The sequence below is a fragment of the Elgaria multicarinata genome, chromosome 2, assembly GCF_023053635.1.
Source record: "Elgaria multicarinata webbii isolate HBS135686 ecotype San Diego chromosome 2, rElgMul1.1.pri, whole genome shotgun sequence".
Classification (NCBI taxonomy): domain Eukaryota; kingdom Metazoa; phylum Chordata; class Lepidosauria; order Squamata; family Anguidae; genus Elgaria; species Elgaria multicarinata.
The window spans coordinates 177,450,438-177,475,202 of record NC_086172.1 but is presented as its reverse complement, the minus strand read 5'-3'; the positions used below and the strand labels follow the sequence as shown (position 1 = coordinate 177,475,202).

Here is a 24,765-nt window from a genome sequence, read left to right as displayed (position 1 = left end):
GGGCTCACAGAGAAGGACCCATCTTTTGACCAAATGCCTCAAAGGTAGCAAACAAAACATAGGAAGACAACGCAAAGTCATCTATCATGTAACAACACACCAAATGTTACTACAAGAACATTCTATTGGTACTGATTAGCAGCTTCATTGATCATAGCAGCAAAAACAAGCAAGGAAGTGAAGCAGCATTCTGAGAGCTCTCCATACTTTGGCCTGTGTCTAACAGCTAGGAAGAAAATGAGTGAGGTGAACTCCCCTACAGATGGGGTTCCGCAGCTTTGGTGCCACCCCAGAGAAAGCCCTGTCCTGTATCACTAACCACAGTACTTCAGACTGTAGGGACACATAAAACAGGCTTCCAAGGAAGCTCTCAGCACACGGGGAGGTTTGAGGAAACACAGACTGTAATGTTTCAACAGGTTTTGTAAATGGAGCACTTGAGGTTTGCTTTTTGCTTATCCTCATTTAGGGATGCATCATCAAGATTACAGAAAGGAGGGGATGGACTGCTTCCTCCCCAACATCCTACAGCCACTCTTTCGTCTGCTCAAAACTAAATCTGACACACAGTACCTTCAGGACTGTCACTCTTTTGGGGTGATTACAGAGTTTATCATGATCATCGTTCAGCCTTAGTGGTAATAAAAACTGCCGTAGATTCCCCAAAGCATGTTTGACTCAGAGGCTCAAGTGGGCTGCAAAGACTGAACATGAGTAAGCCTGTGTGCACCAGTTGCTGGGGAACATGGGTGGGAGGGTGCTGTTATACCACGTCCTGCTGTGTTGGTCCCTGGCCGATGGCTGGTTGGCCACTGGGTGAACAGAGTGCTGGACTAGATGGACCCTTGGTCTGATCCAGCAGGGCACTTCTGATGTTCTTATGAATAGTCCTTAATACTTCAATACTCAGAAATGCTAAGTCCAGCATACAATCATAGAATCATAGAATAGCAGAGTTGGAAGGGGCCTACAAGGCCATCGAGTCCAACCCCCTACTCAATGCAGGAATCCACCCTAAAGCATCCCTGACAGATGGTTGTCCAGCTGCCTCTTGAAGACCTCTAGTGTGGGAGAGCCCACAACCTTCCTAGGTAACTGGTTCCATTGTCATACTGCTCTAACAGTCAGGAAGTTTTTCCTGATGTCTAGCTGGAATCTGGCTTCCTTTAAGTTGAGCTCGTTATTCCGTGTCCTGCACTCTGGGAGGACCGAGAAGAGATCCTGGCCCTCCTCTGTGTGACAACCTTTTAAGTATTTATTTATTTTTATTTTTTTATTTATTACATTTTTATACCGCCCAATAGCCGAAGCTCTCTGGGCGGTTCACAAAGAGTGCTATATATTTGAAGAGTGCTATCATGTCTCCCCTCATACTTCTCTTCTCCAGGCTAAACATGCCCAGTTCTTTCAGTCTCTCTTCATAGGGCTTTGTTTCCAGACCCCAGATCATCCTGGCTGCCCTCCTCTGAACACGCTCCAGCTTGTCTGCATCCTTCTTGAATTGTGGAGCCCAGAACTGGACGCAATACTCTAGATGAGGCCTAACCAGGGCCGAATAGAGAGGAACCAGTACCTCACGTGATTTGGAAGCTATACTTCTATTAATGCAGCCCAAAATAGCATTTGCCTTTCTTGCAGCCATATCGCACTGTTGGCTCATATTCAGCTTGCGATCTACAACAATTCCAAGATCCTTCTAGTTTGTAGTATTGCTGAGCCAAGTATCCCCCATCTTGCATATTGGGAAATGGATGCTTTCTTCGACCCTGATAGAGCCTGCATGAAGACTGTGTGCTTTGTTAGGATGTTGATAGCAAGAGATGGTGACGGGAGAAACCCTGCTGCCCTTGGATTAGTAACAGAGCCTGATGCAGTCTGTAATCCGCAGCTACTTCTAGAGAACAACTGCTAGACAGAACAAGCGTTCCAGCATTAATCCTCAGCTAAGCTAAGAGCACAGAACACAAAACCACCAGCATTATAACTCCCCTCTAGCCTCCCTAACTCAACTAAACACTGGAAAAGGAGGCCAGATGAGGTGATGATAAACTCTTCTAGAGTTAGCATTTATGAATGCTTTGAACAGGTCGAAGCACCCACACATGCAGCACAGACTTAAACTCCGGTCTTATTTCCTTTAATGCACTTTCAGGCAAGTTACTCCAAACATATGTGCTGGTATTAACATTAACAGCCCTAAACGGCTTGGGGCCAGGCTATCTGAAGGAACGCCTCCTCCCATATGTACCTGCCCGGATAAGGTCATCCTCAGGGGCCCTTCTCCACAAGCCCCTGCCAAAGGAAGTGAGGCAGGTGGCTACCAGGAGGAGGGCCTTCTCTGCTGTGGCCCCCCGGCTGTGGAATGAGCTCCCTAAGGAGGTTCGCTTGGCACCTACACTGTACACTGCTTTTAGACGCCAGGTGAAGACCTTTTTATTCTCCCAGCATTTTAACAGTCTATAAATAAATTTTAACTTGGTGTTTTAAATTTTGTATTTTAAAATCTGTATTAATTTCCGCGTTGCTGCTTGATTTTATCCCGGCTGTGTTCTTACACCGCATTTTTATATTACGCTTCTATACTGCTTGTTTTATGTTTCGAATGGTTTCTACGGCTTTAATTTTTGTAAACCGCCCAGAGAGCTTCGACTATTGGGCGGTATAAAAATGCAATAAATCCATCAATCAAAAAATAAACAAATATGTTGGTATGGGAGAACAGGATACCCTTCTGGATACTTGTGTTTATTATTTATTTTATTGTTATTAGTGGTGATTTATTATTATTATTATTTTCAAATTTATATACTGCTTTCCACAAAGGTATCAAAGTGGAGAACTTAAAATGCAATGCCCCAGTGTAAGGCCTCAAGAATCCCCATTATCTAAGATGTGAGTCCAACCCCCCACTCAATGCAGGAATCCACCTGAAAGCATGAACGTGCGCTCATTGCTGCAATTCCCCTTTTACCCGGCATTCAGATGGTTTCTGAAATCCTCCTGGTGCTGCTGCGGCTCCTCTTCCTCCGGCTTGCCGTGTTCTTCTGCAGCTGCCACCGCTGCGGCTCTCTCTGCCGCCAGTTCACTGAGCCGCTGGGCGAGCATCAGCCTCCGAGAGCGGGAGGCGTACTTGATCGCTAAGCTCATGGCGTTTTGAGTCATGAGCTCAGCAAGCTCCATACAGCGGAACTCACGTTCCAGGGTGCAGGAAAGCTGTTTTTAAAAAAAAAAGAAAAAGAGAAAAGGGAGTGTCTAGCAGGGGAGGATTCTCTTGAAAAATCCAAAAAGAACACAAAGATGTCATCTCCTCTTCCTTCCCCTAATGGAGAATCATAGAATCGTAGAACAGTAGAGTTGGAAGGGGCCTCTAAGGCCATCGAGTCCAATCCCCTGCTCAATGCAGGAATCCACCCTGAAGCATCCCTGACAGATGGTTGTCCAGCTGCCTCTTGAAGGCCTCGAGTGTGGGAGAGCCCACCACCTCCCTAGGTAACTGATTCCATTGCCGTACTGCTCTAACTGTCAGGAAGTTTTTCCTGATGTACAGCTGGAATCTGGCTTCCTTTAACTTAAGCCCGTTATTCTGTGTCCTGCACTCTGGGAGGATCGAGAAGAGATCCTGGCCCTCCTCTGTGTGACAACCTTTCAAATATTTGAAGAGTGCTATCATGTCTCCCCTCCATCTTCTCTTCTCCAGGCTAAACAGGCCCAGTTCTTTCCGTCTCTCTTCATAGGGCTTTGTTTCCAGACGCCTGATCATCCTGGTTGCCCTCCTCTGAACATGCTCCAGCTTGTCTGCGTCCTTCTTGAATTGTGGTGCCCAGAACTGGACGCAATACTCTAGATGAGGCCTAACCAGGGCCGAGTAGAGAGGAACCAGTACCTCACGTGATTTGGAAGCTATACTTCTATTAATGCAGCCCAAAACAGCATTTGCCTTTCTTGCAGCCATATCGCACTGTTTGCTCCTATTCAGGACATGTGTCCACCCTTCAATTCACGTTCTTTCATTAACTTGGCTCACTGATTCCTGGGTGCGCTACCAGAGCTAGTCCCAGCCACCTTGCAACAAAGAGCCAACTCACGACGACTGAAAATAACTGTGCTGTTATGCTCTGAGGTGGATTCCTGCCTTCAGCTGGGGGTTGGACTCGATGGCCTTAAAGGCCCCTTCCAGCTCTACTATTCTGATTCTATGACCCTGCAATTAAAGCAAGCAACTCGCACACACTGACGCCAGAAGGAAAAAGACATCTATATTTGCATTTAAAAGAGCCAAAAGGGGGGGGGAGGAGAGAGAGAGACTTCAGGCTGGTGGGATCCACTTTGTGTATGGTTTACTAGAACCCCAGCATCTGCCAAACCTGGAGGCCCAGCTCACACCGAGGCTGGGCTTCATTTTAGTGCCAAGTTAAGACCTGGCTGTTTGGATCCAAGTGTTTGGATACTAGCGACCATAGCTTGGTTCTAACTTGGTTGTTTAGTTTATATTGTACTGTGGAGTTTGTCCTGCGGTTTTACGATTTCATGTCAAATGGTTTTTACTGACCCTATCCAGCCCTGAGATCATGGGATATAGTGCGAGTTGGAAATATTGCAATAAATAAAACAAATATTTACATATTAGAACAACAGCGCGTTAATAACATCCAGACAATTAACTTCCTGATGCGGTTGGCCTTAAGGGGACTGAGCTGTGAAAAAGGAAATGGCAGGTTGTGGGGTTTTAAAATACCTATTATCAGATCGGAACCCCCTGATTACACACAATGAAGCACGATTCTGTGCATCTGCTATCACCTGCAGGAAAATTATGATAAATCAAGGATAATAAGCCTTTATAGTGGTACCATTACTATTACGTTTATGACATCTTGTGTTTCAGATACATGACTCTTGTTCCCGCCTTTAACTGGATTGCTTTCATAATAGTTGTAATTATAGTTGATGTTGTGCAGACTTCTACTGTTACTTTCTACTGTTAGTTTTTCCCTACCCAGTGCCTGCTTACCCTACCCTGTACCTGTTTGCATTCTCTTCCCCTCCTTATTGTTTTACTATGATTTTATTAGATTGTAAGCCTATGCGGCAGGGTCTTGCTATTTACTGTTTTACTCTGTACAGCACCATGTACATTGATGGTGCTATATAAATAAATAATAATAATAATAATAATAGTTATTTTAACCTGCCGGTTAGCGACTCTTCTCTACCTGTTCTTAATTTGGCTTGCTTTTATAATGACTGTATCTTGCTTTAATAACTACTGTACTTCTAGCTATTTTTAATCTGCTGGTCTATGACCATAATAAATTTGATTGATTCATTGATGATTAGGCAGACATGTAGTTATCTTCCAGGAAATCTACCTATGCTTAGACTCGACATTATGGTCTGGTGTTGCCAAACTAGACCTTGTCGTAGCAAATGTTTAAACCTAAACGTCCCTTTTCCTATTTCATGGGTTAGCAGGGGCTAATCACCAACCATATAAAGTGAATACCTGCATGGAAGAGTCAAACTCTGCAAGGAAAAAATGGCCAAAATAAAGAACATTCTGTACTTAAAATGAAAGCAACGTAAGCCTAAAAAGCCCAAAGAGCTTTGATTATTTTTGAATTTAAAATGCCCACTTACAGCAAACATTTTCATCAAGAGATTCTGCTGTTCTTGTGTTGCCTGCCCTTTCACATTTTCATCGTGTTCATATCCATTTTGGGATAAGTAGTCCAGGTAGTTGTGAAACAAGACAGAACGCCAGAATTGCTCCTAAGGTGTGTAGACATAAGAAAGAAAGAAAGAAAGAAAGAAAGAAAGAAAGAAAGAACAGATTAAGATGTTGCCATTTAATCAGCGCTGTTTATATGCCATGACTCTATGAGAATACAGTAGTAATGGTACAAAATGTGGTAGTGGACAAAAGGGAAATAAATAAATATCAGCACTCACAGTCAGAAACATCTTTGAAAATATGGTGGCAAAAATATCAAAAGTTTGTAAACAAGGAAATGAATAAAAGACTACACGGATGGCAAAAATATCAAATAGTAAACAAGGAAATGAATAAAAGATGACATGGATGGCAAAAATATCAAATAGTTGTAAACAAGGAAATGAATAAAAGACGACATGGATGGCAAAAATATCAAATAGTTGTAAACAAGGAAATGAATAAAAGACTACATTGATTATATTTTCAATCTTAGGTGAATTCTGAGTTTACAAGTAAAGAAAATTTAAAATCAGAATAACGCAGAGCTACGTATGGATTTCTCCAACAAGAAATGTGCTTCGGCATTCATGTCTAAAAACCCTGTCCTTGGCCTCTAGAAATCATTTTCATTTCCCAGATTGCCGCCCATGCACTTACAAGCATATCTTTAGAGTCATAAGGACAAGTAACTAGTTTTTTTTTAACCTAATCAAAGCTGAGATTCTTGGGAAACTTTTATTTTTGTTGTTGTGTTTTGGGTTCTACTGAAAGTGCAAGAGGCAGGAATTTTAAAAAGGCTCTGAAACGCACAAACATGCCTAGGTTCCCCATGGGGTGGAGAGAGACAAATAAAAAGTCAAGGGAATGGTTCTATACATATGCCTGATGTTGGGTTATTGTGCCAGAACTTTTCTCTCTCTGGAACTCTGTTTGTGCTCAGAAACAAACACACATCACGCAGGTCTTACACAGCAGAGCTGGTTTATTTCCTTCAGGCTTCTGTGCAGTCCAATTCAGATCAGTTCAGATCAGCACACTGAGGCATACACAGAGAGCAGTGATCAGAGAGCAGTGATCAGTTCCATTTTACACAAGTGAGAAACTATATACACATCTTACACAATTCTTATCTACATTACATACAGCTGTGATGAGGCTAACTTAGAATCTTGGCAAGGTTCCCAGAACAGCCTCTATCTCAAGGTAATTACCCACAGATAGTCTTTCTCTGTTTAACCCTGAGATAGCCATACACACACAATTTTAATGACTAAGCAAGTATTTCTTTTCATATACTTAACACCTGATACATGCAATTTATAAAGAATAATACAAATGATCCTGACTTTCAACTCTGTAGGGGATAGAACAGGTTCTACACTGTCTTTCTTCACAGCAAAGATCATTTGCATCCGAGGAATTTTATATTGTTTTTAACAAGAATGCCAGATAAAAAAAAATACCACGCAAGAGACTCACATGTTCTATTTCCATGCAATACAGACAAAGTAAAAAGAATGTAAAATGAGTGTGAGGAGTGAAAGCAAACTGCAACCCCCTTACATTACATCCTTTTCCCCATGGTGGATCTAGGGACCCAATGAGAAGTTCTGATTACTTATAGATTGCTAGAATAGCTTTAAATATCTGGACACACGTCAACAGGGCACTGATAAAAAAAACAGTTAACAAACAGGGTAGATATTGACTTTTACTTACCTCCATCTGGCCCTTATCTGTTGCAGTCTGACAAAAAGGAAGCTTAAATGACAGCACAGCTACTGCAGGGCGGGGCAGCGTGGGGGGGAAACGGGCTCCTTTACAAGGAATACATCTGCATGGGACAAAGACAGAATCAAGAGATACACCTAGTGGAAGTGCCTCCCCCCAACACACAACGCTCTTTCGCACAGCAGTTTATAAGCTGCTCCTGCTTTTTAATACTTCAGACTGCAGGTCAGGCAAGGATGGTTTGCATATTCAAGGTGTGTTGTTTTTTTTTAAAAAAAAGTCTCAATATGTGGAATAGCAGAATATTAGGAGGAAAGCTGAATTCTAAACCCAGACATGAAAATTTTGATTGTGCAGATATTTTTTAAAAAATGTATTCAAGCACGATGCCACAAAACACTGTGTAGAGTTCTGGTCATCACACCTAAAAAAGGATATTATGGAGCTGGAAAAAGTACAGAAAGGGGCAACTAAAATGATTAAGGGGCTGGAGCATGTCCCCTAGGAGGGAAGGTCACAACAGCTGGGATTGTTTAGCTTGGAAAAAAGGAGGCTAAGGGGAGACATGATAGAGGTGTACAAAATGATGCATGATATGGAGAATGTAGATAGGGAGACAATTCTTTCTCCCTCTCTCAAAATACTAGAACCCGGGGTCATCCCATGAAACTGATTGGTGAGAGATCCAGGACAAATAAAAGGAAGTAATTCTTCACACAGCGTATAGTTAAATTATGGAACTCACTACCACAAGATGTAATGATGGCCACCAATTTGGATGGCTTCAAAAGGGGGTTGGATAAATTCCTGGAGGTAAAGGCTATCAATGGCTACTAGCCCTGATAGTTGTGTGCTATTTCCAGTATCCAAGGCAGTAAGCCTGTGTGCACCAGTTGCTGGGGAACATGGGCGGGAGGGTGCTGTTGCACCATGCCCTGCTTGTCATCCCTGGCTGATGGCTGGTTGACCACTGTGCGAATAGTGCTGGACTAGATGGACCCTTGGTCTGATCCAGCATCAGGGCACTTCTGATGTTCTTATAACAGCAGTCTGGGAAAAGCTTTGACATGTAAAACTGCTCTTTGGTTACTATATTCACACCCAACACAGGATGGCATGCTACTATGTTCTTGACAGTTTTATTCAGCAGTTTTATTCAAGGAGTAGAAGACAAGGAAAGATGACTCAAGTACCAGGAGTAATATTGGCTCAGTTCAGACAACACGTTTCTCTGCGGTAGTTTTAGAACTCCACAGTGGGGGTTTTATACCACCGTTGAGAAATGTGTTTGGCTGGAAAACTCCACCCCTACGGTGGGGTTTTTTGGGAAAACACTCCACGCTGAATATCCACGCTGTGCAGAGGAGAGTTCCTGCACAACTGTTGTGTTGCATGTTGTGTGGAGGGCTCTGTGAAGTTTTCCGCTGCATTGACTTTTCCCACTGGCTACAGAGTTCCCTGGCAAGAGCGACGAAAGGAGCGAGTGCTGCACTAGGAGAGCCACTGGGATTTTTTTTTTTAGCAATGGCTGATGGGATACCATTGGGAAGACCAGGGGAGGAGAGAGGGTGGAGGAACTGTCAAATCAAACGTCACAATGAATTTTACTCAACTCCATGGTAGCCCCCAGTCACACAGTGGTGTAGTTTGAACATTTAGTTTGGGGAATACCCCCTAAAAACTCAACCATTGAGTTTTCACACTGCGCAGAGAAACATGTCGTCTGAACTCAGCCACTGTCTTATTCAGCTCATCTTCACCCTGGCAAAATAGGACACTCTGTTCAATTCCTACTGTAGGTGCGGAAAAAGAAGGAAAGCCCCGTGAGGCAGTGCAAAACAAGCCAAAGGCGTGGGCGCAACCAAGGATATCTTCTGCAAAATATTATTTGTAAAAAAGTTTAATGAAAGTGGCAAGTGCCAAATAATGTTTGGCACTACAAATAATATTTTGCAGAAGATATCCTTGGTTCCGCCCCCACCTTTGGCTTGTTTTTCAATTCCTATTGCAGACATGAAAGACTGGAATAACGATTCTAGAATCATAGAAGCATAGAATAGCAGAGTTGGAAGGGGCCTACAAGGCCATCAAGTCCAACCCCCTGCTCAATGCAGGAATCCACCCTAAAGCATCCCTGACAGATGGTTGTCCAGCTGCCTTTTGAAAGACTCTAGTGTGGGAGAGCCCACAACCTCCCTAGGGAACTGGTTCCATTGTCGTACTGCTCTAACAGTCAGGAAGTTTCTCCTACCTGAGCTGCTGAGGGTTTTCATGAACGCCAACAACCCAGTAGTGATCTGACTTCCCTTTACAGTGCTCCCTCGTGTCACAAACTGGAGTCCAAGTATTGCCCAGCCCTCTGTTCAGCATGCGGACGACGCCCTCTGAATCCACGTAACAAGGGGTGCCTATTCATCAGAAGATACACACACACCCTGAGTTGGTTCCTTTTGAAGCAATTGTATCGAACTCACGAACTGACACGGCGTTAAGTGCAAATGTGCCACAGTGTTTGCAGAATTAAAAAGTACAAAACGTTCTGAAGAGAGTCAATTCACATCGCTAACTTTGGAAACGACACCACCCTCTGGTAGCCTGGAGTAACCAAACTGTTGAAATTCAGTTGGCGCAGTCCAACATACCTTTCCTAGGAGATAATCTTTCCTAGGTTCCCCTGACATCGTCAAGAGCAACCATGGGTGCCTACCTACTACAGTCACCACTTCCAGAAACTGACCAGGCCTAGACCTGCTTAGCTTCATCAAGGTTGCAGCCTCCCATGCCATTACACCAGATTTCTTACCTTCTGCTGAAAATCCTGCCCATGTTAGATAGGATTTTCTGGAAAGGGGAAGCGGGTCACCGTGTAAAACCTGTCTTTTCTTTCTTCCAAGCTCTATCAGCTGTACACCAAGACACTGATCCCCTTCAAAGCCAGTACCTAAGGAAGGGGGGAAATACAGGGACTATTAATTTTACCCAGAAGCAAGCTGCACAGTGAAGCTTCTGCTCACGGATAGGGAGAACTGAAAGCCTCACCCTTTGGGCACAAGACTTCCCTTTGTGCGCTCAAAGGATCTTGCTGGATCTTCATTCCCCGGCTAATTTTAAGCATCTTTAAAATATATGAGTATTAGAACTTGAGACTTCGGAATTATTTTTGAAAAATAAAGTTATGCCCATAATGTGAAGTATAATGTCTCCAACCAGGACTTCACGCTAGCTGTAATAATAAAAAACCCTTCTACGGTTAACGCAGCCGTTAATTGTAAGATTTAGAAAATACTTTACATGCCTGTCAGAATCCTTAACTTTAGGAACTACTGCTGTTGTAGCTGTATACTTTTTAACTGCTGTAAACCGCCCAGAGAGCTTCGGCTATGGGGGATGTATAATAAATGTAATAAATAAATAAATAAGTTCTGGTTTTTTAAAAAAAATATCAATAAAAGCAAGTGGAAGAAAGGGAAGACAGAAGCAGCTGTACTCCAGTGTTAGAGCACGTCCTTGGCATAAAGTCTTTTTTAAAAAGACTACCCCATGTTCGGAACTCAGCATCTCTGCTTAAAAGGAAGTGGCAGGACTGGGAAAAACTCCATCACCAACACCAATGACACCTTGAATAGCTGCTACTATTCGGGTCCGATAAAGATCGGGTCCGTAGTTTGGGGGTGCTCTTCGATCCAGAACTGTCACTTGAGGCACAGGTGAACTCAGTGGCAAAGAGCACCTTTTACCAGCTTAGGTTGATATACGAACTACGCCTTTATCTGAATAAGATAGCCTAGCTACAGTTATCCATGCTCTGATAACCTCTCGTTCAGATTACTGCAATGCGTTATACGTGGGGCTGCCTTTGAAAACGGTCCGGAAACTTCAGCTGGTACAAAACAGGGCAGCCCGTTTACTAACAGGGACTGGCCGGCGAGATCACATTACGCCAGTCCTTTTACAACTTCATTGGCTGCCAGTCCAGGTCCGGACCAGATTCAAAGTGCTGGTATTGACATTTAAAGCCCTAAACGGTTTGGGGCCAGGTTATTTGAAGGAACGCCTCCTCCCATATGTACCTGCCCAGACCTTAAGATCATCTACAGGGGCCCTTCTTCGTGAGCCCCTGCCAAAGGAAGTGAGGCAGGTGGCTACTAGGAGGAGGGCTTTCTCCGCTGTGGCACCCCGGTTGTGGAATGAGCTCCCCAGAGAGGTCCGCCTGGCGCCTACACTGTACTCCTTTCGTCGCCAGCTGAAGACCTTTTTATTCTCTCAGAATTTTAAAACTTAATTTTAACTTAAATTTAAATTTCACTGTTTTAACTCTGTATTTTAATCTTATATCAATTTCTGCTGCGTGGTTTTATCCTGGTTGTGCTTTTTATACTGTATTTTGTATTTGTGTTTTAACCTGTTGGTTGTTTTATGATGGTTTTAATTTTTGTGAACCGCCCAGAGAGCTTTGGCTATTGGGCGGTATAAAAATGTAATAAATAAATAAATAAATAAATACCAGCCATTATAGACAGCACTGGGCTAGATGGACCGATGGTTTGACTCGGTTTAAGGCAGCTCCATAGCTAGAGATTTTCTGAATGATGGGGAGAAGGTCTACTAGAACGAAAACTAGAACCCAATGGGGTCAGTCCCATGCAGCTGATTGGTGGGAGATTCAGGGCAGACAAAAGGAGGGAAATCTTCACACGGCACATAGGTAAACTATGGAATTTGCTTCCACAAGATGTAGCAACGACCGTCGATGTGGACGGCTTTAAAAAGAGATGACACAAATTTGTGGAGGAGGGAGGCTATCAATGGCTACTAGTCCTGATGGCTATGCTACCTTCAGTGGATGTATGCCTATGTATACCAGTTGCTCATAGAATCATAGAATAGCAGAGCCGGAAGGGGCCTACAAGGCCATCAAGTCCAACCCCCTGCTCAATGCAGGAATCCACCTCAAAGCATCACTGACAGATGGTTGTCCAGCTGCCTCTTGAAGGCCTCGAGTGTGGGAGAGCCCACAACCTCCCTAGGTCACTGGTTCCATTGTCGTTCTGCTCTAACAGTCAGGAAGTTGTGTACTTTCTCACTTGTGGACTTTCCCATAGGCAGCTGGTTTGCCACTGTATAAACAGAATGCTGAGCTAGATAAGACCTTTGATCTGATCCAGCACGGTTCTTCTTATGTTCTTATGAGAATGCTGTAGCTGGAAAGATGTGGCAGGCACAGTTTGGAGCGAAGGGCGGTGGAAAGTCAGTAATGTAGCAATCAAAAGTGATAACAAGTTGTTAGGCACTTGCAGATAACTTATTTTAGTTATAAGGATAAGAACATCAGAAGAGCCCTGATGCTGTATCAGACCGAGGGTCCATCTAGTCCAGCACTCTGTTCACAGTGGCCAAGCAGCTGTTGACGAGGGACCCACAAGCAGCACATGGTGCAACAACATCCTCCTACCCATGATCCCCAGCAACTGGAATACATAGCTTTACTGCCTCTGATAGTGGACGTAGTACAGAACCATTAGGACTAATAGCCATTAATTAGGGAGACCATATGAAAAGGAGGACAGGGCTCCTGTACCTTTAACAGTTGCATAGAAAAGGGAATTTCAGCAGGTGTCATTGGTATATATGGGGAACTTGGTGAAATTCCCTCTTCACCACCACAGTTAAAGTGCAGGAGCTATACTAAAGTGTCCAGGTTTAAAAGAGGGCAGGGCACCTGAAGCTTTAACTGGTGTGATGAAGAGGGAATTTCACCAGGTTCTCCATATATACAAATGACACCTGCTGAAATTCCCTTTCTATGCAACTGTTAAAGATACAGCAACCCTGTCCTCCTTTTCATATGATCACCCTACATTAATAGCCTTCTCTTCCAGGAATTTATCCAACTTCCATTTAAAGCCATCCAAACTGGTGGCCATCATAGAATCATAGAATAGCAGAGTTGGAAGGGGCCTACAAGGCCATCGAGTCCAACCCCCTGTTCAATGCAGGAATCCACCCTAAAGCATCCCTGACAGATGGTTGTCCAGCTGCCTCTTGAAGGCCTCTAGGGTGGGAGAGCCCACCACCTCCCTAGGTAACTGGTTCCATTTTCGTACTGCTCTAACAGTCAGGAAGTTTTTCCTGATGTCCAGCCAGAATCTGGCTTCCTCTAACTTGAGCCTGTTATTCCGTGTCCTGCACTCTGGGAGGATCGAGAAGAGATCCTGGCCCTCCTCTGTGTTACAACCTTTTAAGTATTTGAAAAGTGCTATCCTGTCTCCCCTCAATCTTCTCTTCTCCAGGCTAAACAGGCCCAGTTCTTTCAGTCTCTCTTCATAGGGCTTTGTTTCCAGACTCCTGATCATCCTGGTTGCCCTCCTCTGTGAGACATGAGCAACTGGTATACATAGGCATACATCCTCTGACACTGAAGGTAGCATAGCTATCAGGACTAGTAGCCATTGATAGCCTTCTCCTCCACAAATTCACTACAACTTGTGGTAGCGAATCCCATAATTTAACTATGCGGATAAAGGGACATAATTTAACTATGCGGACAACATTTCAACAACTAACCATAGTCCACACTGAAACAGTGAAGTGGGGGTAGGGAAAATCACCTTTGTGTAATATCACCAGCAGCTGTTCTCCATGTCCCGACATTGACACCACGGGACCAGGCAGGCTGAAAATATCTTTCTGAATTCCCCCAATGGTGAACACACGAAGCAGAAGGCTGCCAGTGGCACAGGCGGCCCAGCCCTGACCCAAGCAAATGGCTTCAACTTCTTCATCCTGCCGCATGTCTACCGTCCATTCTTTGTTGGAATCCCAGGAGTTAAAATGGATGCAGTGAAGCTTGCTAAAAATAGAAGGGGGAGAAATGGTGATATGCAAAACAATATGAATTAAGGGATATTCAGACCACAGCCTTTCCGCGGCAGCGTTTGGGGGGTTCTGCCTGAAAGCAGCAGCTGGCTAGGGACTGAATAAAGCCAGAGTGCTGGTTTATAGCATTTTGTTTTTGATGAGATGTTAAGTAGCTTCCTCTTAAGAATGCATTTGTGTTCAAAACGCACTAGGAAATCTGATAACCAATTCATTAATAAGCCTTCTTTCATTTATTAATTTCAACTTATTATTCTGCTGTCCCTTTGAGGTTTTGCAAGAAAACAGTAGCTCGAGAGAGAGATTATTATAAGCGTAACAGCAGCTCTGGGATGTCTTAATTCCATCCTGACCACCACCACCCTTTGCAAGTAAGACCACAAAATGCCAAAGATAGCTTTTACAAACTGTGCTCCATGCAGAAGCGTTGAAGTGCTTTACCTTGCTAGCTCCTCTGTGCTCCTGCAGGCTAATAAAATAGCTTCTCTGGAAAGGTCTGCCATTGTGTGATTCAATGGATTTGGCAAGTGCATTGCATGATGCATGGAAGTGTCATGGAATTCAACGTCAATAGCATTGTCTTGCTCATCATTATAGCAGCGAATAATGCCAATAGAGTTCCATGCCTGCAAGTGGAATGTCAAGATTTGATGAGGAAAGGCAGGGTATAAACTTTTTCATTATGATGATTATTTATTTTAACATTTTTTAAATTTTTTCTTTAGTTCTGGTTACAAAGGTCAAATAATACAACATATATATACATTCAGGGTCCGTACAAATATAAATACACGTTCCAGTCTGGGTTTGAGGTTATTTAACATTAATTTAATTTAATTTTTTTAAAAAACAAAAACAAAATTAGTCACTTTACCCATCCATTTATGCTTGCCATTACTCTATATATGCCGACAGGGGTATTCTCCCATATTCTTCTTTACTCACATAGTCAATAAATTTCTTCCATACCCATCCAAATTTATCTTGAATGGGTATGGAGTACAGAATGGGTATGGAGTACAGAATGGGTATGGAGTATGGAATGGGTATGGAGTACGGAATGGGTATGGAGTACGGAATGGGTATGGAGTATGGAATGGGTATGGAGTACGGAATGGGTATGGAGTACGGAATGGGTATGGAGTACGGAATGGGTATGGAGTATGGAATGGGTATGGAGTATGGAATGGGTATGGAGTATGGAATGGGTATGGAGTATGGAATGGGTATGGAGTATGGAATGGGTATACAGTACGGAATGGGTATGGAGTATGGAATGGGTATGGAGTATGGAATGGGTATGGAGTACGGAATGGGTATGGAGTACGGAATGGGTATGGAGTACAGAATGGGTATGGAGTACGGAATGGGTATGGAGTATGGAATGGGTATGGAGTTGTCCTCGTGCTTTCCTCAATTTTTGCATCAACTTCCCTAGGAGGGCCATCTGCCGCACCCTTTGGTACCAATCATCAATATGGAGTCCTTTGCCATTTTTCCAATGCTTAGCTATCAATCACCTAGCTGCCAATAGTAGATGGCTTATTAATTCCTTATTTAAAAGCTTGGTATCTAATCCCCCCTACATAAATTTAACAAAGCTAAATGAGAAGATGGGTGAAGCCACTGTCTGGTTATCAGACTGACTTCCTGGAACACATTTTTCCAATATATATTCGCCTTAGCCCATGACCACCACATATGTACCGTATTTCTTCGATTCTAAGACGCCATCGATTGTAAGGCGCACACTAATTTCAGTACCACCAACAGAAAAAAAAGGTTTGACTCTAAGAAATAATAAACGCACCCGCGATTCTAAGACGCACCCCATTTTTAAAGATGTTTATATGGGGAAAAATGTGTGTCTTAGAATCGAAGAAATAGGGTATGTATGTCCCTACTCCGGAACATCCCCTCTAACACTCTGGGGATGACCCTGGGCTCATCAATGATATTCTTCTAGGCGTCAAATACCATCTATAGGTCAATTTCAACATTAATTCCAGGGTATAAACATTTCAAAGAAATAAATGATGTCTGAGGGAATTCATGAAACCTGCTCTTATTCAAGTAGAGGCCCATGCAGAGTTTATATCTGCACCAGATGACAGGCACAAGACTGGTGCTACAGCATTGCATCTCACCCACATACTTCCAATTTGTGGATGGAGTTGGTGCCAGTACAGCATCCTTATAATAAACTTCTCCTTAACCAGATGGAGGCATTTAGCTCATATGATTTATGTTAAAGAAAAAAAATTAAAATGCAGAAGGGAGGGAGAGCGGAAAACAACACTACACACACAACACAGCACCCTGAAAGTCTCTGTGAAATTATCTAAAAGAGCCAGACAATATTGTACTAAGGAGAAGAGCATTCAGGCTGCAGTGCGAACTTGCCCTAACGTGAGCTATTTTCCAAGAGGGCTGTAGGAAATTAGAATACGCGAGACAGGAGCGATGCTAAGATGAGGATAAGTTGCTTGCTTCTGTCGCACATCTCTATTCTTTTCTTTTCTATACCCAGAGAGGGAAGCAATGCCTTGAAAACCTCCAGGATGGACTATTACAATGTGTTCAAACTTCCCTCGCCTCTGAAGGCTATTTGAAAAATTCAGTTCGTAATAACCTTACTTTCAAAAATAAATACATCAGGCAATGAAACAATGAAAATTGGAAACTTACCATGAAGCGGTGAGTGAGGTGTACAGGGGTGGAAGCAGCCTGGAATGGCTTTTGGCGAGGGGTTGGTACTGGCCCATCATAGAAAGGCCTCTGGGTTGATGACAGTGTCTGAACTGGAACAAGGCCTTCCTGGTCGTCCTCTTCTTCCTCGTTATCAAGGGCAGAGCTACCTTTCAGCAATCCAGTTTCTACGAAAGGCAGAAAGACAGATCAGCGTACCAGCAGTGGTTTATGAAGCCAAGTTTCTTTACAACCTCCGTAAGGATGCTGGTAGCCAAACCGACAGCATCACCATAAGGTTATCTGCCTGCAGTTACCCCAATGTTCACCCTCTCCCTCACCAACTCCTCAGCAATACTACAAATGAGAAGGATCTTGGAATTGTTGTAGATCGCAAGCTGAATATGAGCCAACAGTGCGATAGGGCTGCAAGAAAGGCAAATGCTATTTTGGGCTGCATTAATAGAAGTATAGCTTCCAAATCACATGAGGTACTGGTTCCTCTCTGTTCGGCCCTGGTTAGGCCTCATCTAGAGTATTGCGTCCAGTTCTGGGCTCCACGATTCAAGAAGGACGCAGACAAGCTGGAGCGTGTTCAGAGGAGAGCAACCAGGATGATCAGGGGTCTGGAAACAAAGCCCTATGAAGAGAGACTGAAAGAACTGGGCATGTTTAGCCTGGAGAAGAGAAGATTGAGGGGAGACATGAGAGCACTCTTCAAATACTTAAAAGGTTGTCTCACAGAGGAGGGCCAGGATCTCTTCTCGATCCTCTCAGAGTGCAGGACACGGAATAACGGGGTCAAGTTAAAGGAAGCCAGGTTCCAGCTGGACATCAGGAAAAACTTCCTGACTGTTAGAGCAGTACGACAATGGAACCAGTTACCCAGGGAGGTGGTGGGCTCTCCCATACTAGAGGCCTTCAAGAGGCAGCTGGACAACCATCTGTCAGGGATGCTTTTGGGTGGATTCCTGCATTAAGCAGGGGGTTGGACTCGATGGCCTTGTAGGCCCCTTCCAACTCTGCTATTCTACGATTCTATGATCCTCTGCACATCCCACTTCGAGAAATCCTAACCTAGGGAGTTCTCATCATCCTCGATTATCGCTCCTCGGTTTCTGGGACGTCCCGATGCCACTGTAAGGTCATCTTCATCTTCATCATTCGTTACTGCCTTTGTACCCCAGTCATCTCCCACCATGTCTCTGTTAAGGAAGTCCTCATTGTCGTCCTCATCAAAAAGGTCATCATAGCTTTTGGTAGTAGGAGTCGGTGCCTGGAGCTGAGATTTAGCAGATAAGGATCTCAAAGGCACGTCAAGAAAACTGTGAAATTTATTCTCTGCAAAACTCCAGATTTACATGACTGGATAAAGATGACTGAAGAGGATACTGGAAAAAGCCAAGGAAGATTTCAGTTTGTATTACCTTGGGGTCTGATTTCTTCCCAACTACAGCACAAACGTTCTCGAGAAGTCCCAGATTGCCTTCCATGTCCGTATAGGCGATCTGGCCTCCTTTGGGGTGCCATGCCAGACCACAGATGGTGTAACCTTTTTCATGTTTCACCCTAAAAAAAGAAAGGCAGCAAAACCCCTCAGATTTAAAAACACACTCCAAGAAGACCTTTGCTACAGGAATGGAAAATTTCTTAGGCCCACAGAACTAGGGTCGGCTAAAGAGTGGTGTGAAATGGGAGCATTGCCGCATTTGGAGAAACTTGGACAACATTAGGAGAGACTATAAGGAGAGACTGAAACAACTGGGAATGTTTAGCCTGGAGAAGAGAAGATTGAGGGGAGACATGAGAGCACTCTTCAAAGACTTCAAAGGTTGTCACACAGAGGAGGGCCAGGATCTCTTCTCCATCGTCCCAGAGTGCAGGACACGGAATCATGGGCTCAAGTGACAGGAAGTCAGATTCCGGCTGGACATCAGGAAAAACCTCCTGACTGTTAGAGCAGTATGACAATGGAACCAATGACCTAGGGAGGTTGTGGGCTCTCCCACACTAGAGGCCTTCAAGAGGTAGCTGGCCAACCATCTGTCTGGGATGCTTTAGGGTGGATTCCTGCATTGAGGAGGGGATTGGACTCGATGGCCTTACAGGCCCCTTCCAACTCTACCATTCTATGATTCTATGAAGCAAGGTTGTCATAGAGGGGGGAAAGGAGGTATCTGCCTACATCCTAGGTTGTATGCTAGAGAAATACAAAGGAAGTTGTCATCTACCCATACTTCAAGGAGCCCAGGGAAACAGACAGAGAGTCATTATTTAGTATTTATATCGTGCCGTCTATGTACATGGTGCTTTACAAAGAACAGGTCTCTAAGCCAAGGAGCTTACCATATGAAACAGATACAGGGGAGTAACAGAGGGAGGGACGGAAGTAAGCAGAAGAATAGGAGTTTATTTAATTTATACTTGCTTTATGCTACTTTATCCTGACAATGCCCTACGGGATAGGTTAGGGCAAGAGATAGCAACCGGGTTCGCACAACCATAGTGGGTGAAATAAGCCACGATGGCTGTTGTTGGGTTACTTGAGGGCTGCTGCCCACTCCCAACCAGCCATGCTGGCCAGACAGGCACAACATGGCAACCCACAATGGTAATGGAACAAACTGTGATGTCATGTGACCAACATGCGCAGCTTGGGTGGAGGAGGGACAAACCGCCGTGGCTTATTTCCCCCTCCATGATCATGTGAACAGGGCGCAATGACTGGGCACCCAGTGAGCTTTACGCCCCAGTGGGGATTTCAACACAGCCCTCTTTGGGTTCCACCACTCTATCCACAACACCACGCGAGCACAGTAAATGTAAGCCAGGAACCCGACAAAGGCTCACTGAGCTCAGCTGAAGATATTGTCCAGATCTCACTTCAGGAGTGCCTCTTATCTTATCGTTGGATGACTAGTGCAATACAAAGAGGTGGGGTCTGTTAAGATTCTGTGCTGATAGCTGTGATTTCATGACAGAGATGACACAAGTCCGCCCTATCAGCAAAAAAATAAATAAAGGGGATATCTTGTCATAAGCAGAGGCCATCAGTGGGGGAGGGAACAGCAGCCAGGCACCTCTCCATCGTGCCTGTGTCCAGCTCCAGCTGAGAGCCCCCTCCCTCCTGCTACCAACTGTCTCTGCAGAGGCCACCATGAGGGAGGAAGCAGCAGCCGGGCACCTCTCCATCGTGCCTGTGTCCAGCTCCAGCTGAGAGCCCCCTCCCTCCTGCTACCAACTGTCTCTGCAGAGGCCACCATGAGGGAGGAAGCAGCAGCCGGGCACCTCTCCATCGTGCCTGTGTCCAGCTCCAGCTGAGAGCCCCCTCCCTCCTGCTACCAACTGTCTCTGGAGAGGCCACCATGAGGGAGGAAGCAGCAGCCAGGCACCTCTCCATCGTGCCTGTGTCCAGCTCCAGCTGAGAGCCCCCTCCCTCCTGCTACCAACTGTCTCTGGAGAGGCCACCATGAGGGAGGAAGCAGCAGCCAGGCACCTCTCCACCGTGCCTGGGTCCAGCTCCAGCTCAGAGCCCCCTCCCTCCTGCTACCAACTGTCTCTGGAGAGGCCACCATGAGGGAGGAAGCAGCAGCCAGGCACCTCTCCATCGTGCCTGTGTCCAGCTCCAGCTGGGAGCCCCCTCCCTCCTGCTACCAACTGTCTCTGCAGAGGCCACCATGAGGGAGGAAGCAGCAGCCGGGCACCTCTCCATCGTGCCTGTGTCCAGCTCCAGCTGAGAGCCCCCTCCCTCCTGCTACCAACTGTCTCTGCAGAGGCCACCATGAGGGAGGAAGCAGCAGCCAGGCACCTCTCCATCGTGCCTGTGTCCAGCTCCAGCTGGGAGCCCCCTCCCTCCTGCTACCAACTGTCTCTGCAGAGGCCACCATGAGGGAGGAAGCAGCAGCCGGGCACCTCTCCATCGTGCCTGTGTCCAGCTCCAGCTCAGAGCCCCCTCCCTCCTGCTACCAACTGTCTCTGGAGAGGCCACCATGAGGGAGGAAGCAGCAGCCAGGCACCTCTCCATCGTGCCTGTGTCCAGCTCCAGCTCAGAGCCCCCTCCCTCCTGCTACCAACTGTCTCTGGAGAGGCCACCATGAGGGAGGAAGCAGCAGCCAGGCACCTCTCCACCGTGCCTGGGTCCAGCTCCAGCTCAGAGCCCCCTCCCTCCTGCTACCAACTGTCTCTGGAGAGGCCACCAGTGAGGGAGGAAGCAGCAGCCAGGCACCTCTCCACCGTGCCTGGGTCCAGCTCCAGCTCAGAGCCCCCTCCCTCCTGCTACCAACTGTCTCTGGAGAGGCCACCAGTGAGGGAGGAAGCAGCAGCCGGGCACCTCTCCATCGTGCCTGTGTCCAGCTCCAGCTCAGAGCCCCCTCCCTCCTGCTACCAACTGTCTCTGGAGAGGCCACCAGTGAGGGAGGAAGCAGCAGCCAGGCACCTCTCCACCGTGCCTGGGTCCAGCTCCAGCTGAGAGCCACCTCCCTCCTGCTACCAACTGTCTCTGTAGAGGCCACCAGTGAGGGAGGAAGCAGCAGCCAGGCACCTCTCCATTGTGCCTGGGTCCAGCTCCAACTGAGAGCCCCCCTCCCTCCTGCTGCCAACTGTCACTGCTGAAGTAAGAACCTAGTGTCTGAATCAGCTTTTCTTTTTTCCCCCCTCCTCCCTCCCAATTCCCTTTCCTTTTGCGTCATGTATTTTAAATCGTAGGCCTGTGGGCAGGGACTGTCTTAAGAAATATTTTTGTAAGCTGCCTTGAGAGCCTTTTTGGCTAAAGGGCGGGATAAAAATGCTAAAATAAATAAATAAATAAGCAGGTTCATCTCTAGACTAAGCCAATTGGGCAGGATTTAATACCGCCAACGTGCTAGTGGGAATGACTGCTAGCGCAATGGGAAAGTAGCATTTCTGAAGTGGAGCAAGTCCATGGAGGTCACAGAAGGGAGCTCAGCAGATTTGTCTCACTCCAGAAATGAAAACTTCGTGGGTTGCGCTAGTTATTCCCACTTAGCGCAGCACGTTTAGAGCTAGCAGATTGCCAGCATTGGATACTGAGCATTGAATGCAAAAGCTGTTACGAGAGCCAAATGTTCATTTTTCCCCTGCCATGCAGCGTGATAGTTATTCTATTTGGTGGAAGCGCTTCTTTACAAGAGGCATTATGAAAACAAACTGGCACCTCTCCAGGCACTCCTGGGTGTCCACGTTCCAAATGACTATACAGCCACCGATGCTTCCAGCTGCCACATACTGTCCACATGGAGACCAGGCTACAACATTGAGGGTCTGGGAAGGGAGGGAGGGAAAGGACACACTGTTAGTTGTGGAACATGTTGAACAATCTCACTTTTATGTTTGGCATCAAAACTACCATGCTGATTATGAATCCTATGTGGAAAGTAAAACCATTTGCACTGGGATTTTAGAGGGGGCCTGAAAGAAAATATAGATGCAGGAAAATGTTGGGCTCTTCTGTTTCCTTTCATTTACGCAAGGTGAACTTTGCATTTTAAAATTTGTTACTTATCTAAATATGACAGTAGAGAAATTATTTCTATTCGCCACAGGCATGGGCCAGTTCTTTAAAATTCAGGAGTTTGAAAGAATATTAATATCCCATAGGTAACAGATTCCATTATACGGTTATGAGCTTCCTGCTAACCTGAGTAGTGTGGCATCTGCACACTGTACTACTGGATTTAGTTTGCTTTGGATGAGAGACAGCGCACTTGAAATATATGGTATCTTTGTTACTAATCCTGCACCTAAAAAAGTGCATTGAAGAATTGGAAAAAGTGCAGAAAAGGGCAACTAAAATGTTCAAGTGCTGCAGCAACTCCTCTATGAATCATATAATAGCAGAGTTGGAAGGGGCCTACAAGGCCATCGAGTCCAACCCCCTGCTCAATGCAGGAATCCACCCTAAAGCATCCCTGACAGGTGGTTGTCCAGCTGCCTCTTGAATGACTCTAGTGTGGGAGAGCCCACAACCTCCCTAGGTAACTGGTTCCATTGTCGTACTGCTCTAACAGTCAGGAAGCTTTTCCTGATGTCCAGCTGGAATCTGGCTTCCTTTAACTTGAGCCCGTTATTCCGTGTCCTGCACTCTGGGAGGATCGAGAAGAGATCCTGGCCCTCCTCTGTGGGACAACCTTTTAAGTATTTGAAGACTGCTATCATGTCTCCAACATCTGGGTCTACTTAACTTAGGGAAAAGGCAAGTGAAGGAAACATGATAGAGCTGCATTATGCATGATGTGGAGAAACTAGATAGGGAGACATTTCTTTTCCTCTCTCATAATACTAGAACTCAATGGTGTCATCCCATGAAGCTGATTGATAGGAAATCCAGATCAAATAAAAGGAAGGACTTCTTTAGATAGTTAAAGCATGGAATTTGCTTCCACATAGTGATGGTCACCAACTTGGATGGCTTTAAAAAGGTATTACGCAAATTCAGGGAGAATACAGCTATTTATGGCTATTAATCCTGATGGCTAAATGCTACCTCTAGTATGAGAGGCAGAATGCCTACGTATACCAGTTGATGGGGAACATGTACTTGTGGGTTTCCCACAGGCAGCTGGTTGGCCACTGTGTGAACAGAACGCTGGACTGGATGGCAACATAACCCCTGATTCTGCATCAGACACCCACAGACAGCAGTGCTTACCTTCTAACTGCTACTACTAATCACAGCTCCCTGCATTCAAACTCTCTCTCATATACACACATACACACCATTTCCTGCACGCAGGTAGACATCTGCTAACCATTAAAGTATCTGTTAATCATTAACTAGCATAATAAAAGTAGATAGAAGGCTGTGGTTGAATTAACTAAGCACAATAAGGGTGATAACACTCAACCACAAAGATTCACTTAGAGATATAAAATAGATGCAATATATTAGAGATATAGGTGATATATACAACATATATATACAGTTTGTAATCAATCTGCAGAACAATTTCTCCTAGCTGGTACATGTTCTTAAACCCCTTTAAACAAATCCAACAGTGTCCCAGCACTGAAGCTCGCAGTAATTAATAAAGAAAAACAGAAAGAAATAATGTCTAATGTCCCAGCACTGAAGTTCACAGTAGCATTTTACGTTTTTACAAAACGGCCTAAGAACAAAACTTTTAGATAATAATAGTTCAGAAATATATCACTCCACACATTCACAATGTCAGGCATCTAAATGACATTAGATGCCACACATTCACAATGTCAGGCATCTAAATGACATTCATAAGGCGTCTATTAAACATTCATAATAAGGCATCTAATAAAACAGTTGTCCGGTACATATCATTTTCACGTTTCAGACCGCCAGATAATGCTCTCAACTAGTTATGGTGACAATGTTGGAGGGTTCCACCCTAAATGTACAGCCACGGCTCACTTTATGAACAAGTTGCATCCAACTGATGAAGATATTTCGAAACAGGATATGTACCGGACAACTGTTTTATTAGACGCCTTATTATGAATGTTTATGAATGTCATTTAGACGCCTAACATTGTGAATATGTGGAGTGATATATTTCTGAACTATTATTATCTAAAAGTTTTGTTCTTTGGCAGTTTTGTAAAAACGTAAAATGCTACTGTGAACTTCAGTGCTGGGACATTGGACATTATTTCTGTTTTTCTTTATTAATTTTTATTGTGGAGGTTTTGCACTGTTGGATTTGTTTAAAGGGGTTTAAGAACATGTAACAGCTAGGAGAAATTGTTCTGTAGACTGATTACAAACT

General features: G+C 44.8%; 1 protein-coding gene across 1 annotated transcript in view; it reads right to left on the bottom strand.

The window, feature by feature from the left end:
* Positions 1–24,765, bottom strand: part of WDHD1 (WD repeat and HMG-box DNA binding protein 1) — a 59,287-nt gene that overhangs the window by 20,660 nt on the left and 13,862 nt on the right. Inside the window, exons 9-19 of the mRNA XM_063118184.1 lie at positions 22,182–22,288; positions 18,436–18,577; positions 18,086–18,290; positions 17,009–17,196; positions 14,762–14,946; positions 14,053–14,294; positions 10,248–10,385; positions 9,696–9,852; positions 7,433–7,547; positions 5,638–5,769; positions 2,972–3,213 (exon numbers count right to left, since the gene is read on the bottom strand). Coding sequence (XP_062974254.1) covers positions 2,972–3,213; positions 5,638–5,769; positions 7,433–7,547; positions 9,696–9,852; positions 10,248–10,385; positions 14,053–14,294; positions 14,762–14,946; positions 17,009–17,196; positions 18,086–18,290; positions 18,436–18,577; positions 22,182–22,288 — 1,853 coding nt within the window. The remainder of the gene's footprint in view (positions 1–2,971; positions 3,214–5,637; positions 5,770–7,432; positions 7,548–9,695; positions 9,853–10,247; positions 10,386–14,052; positions 14,295–14,761; positions 14,947–17,008; positions 17,197–18,085; positions 18,291–18,435; positions 18,578–22,181; positions 22,289–24,765) is intronic.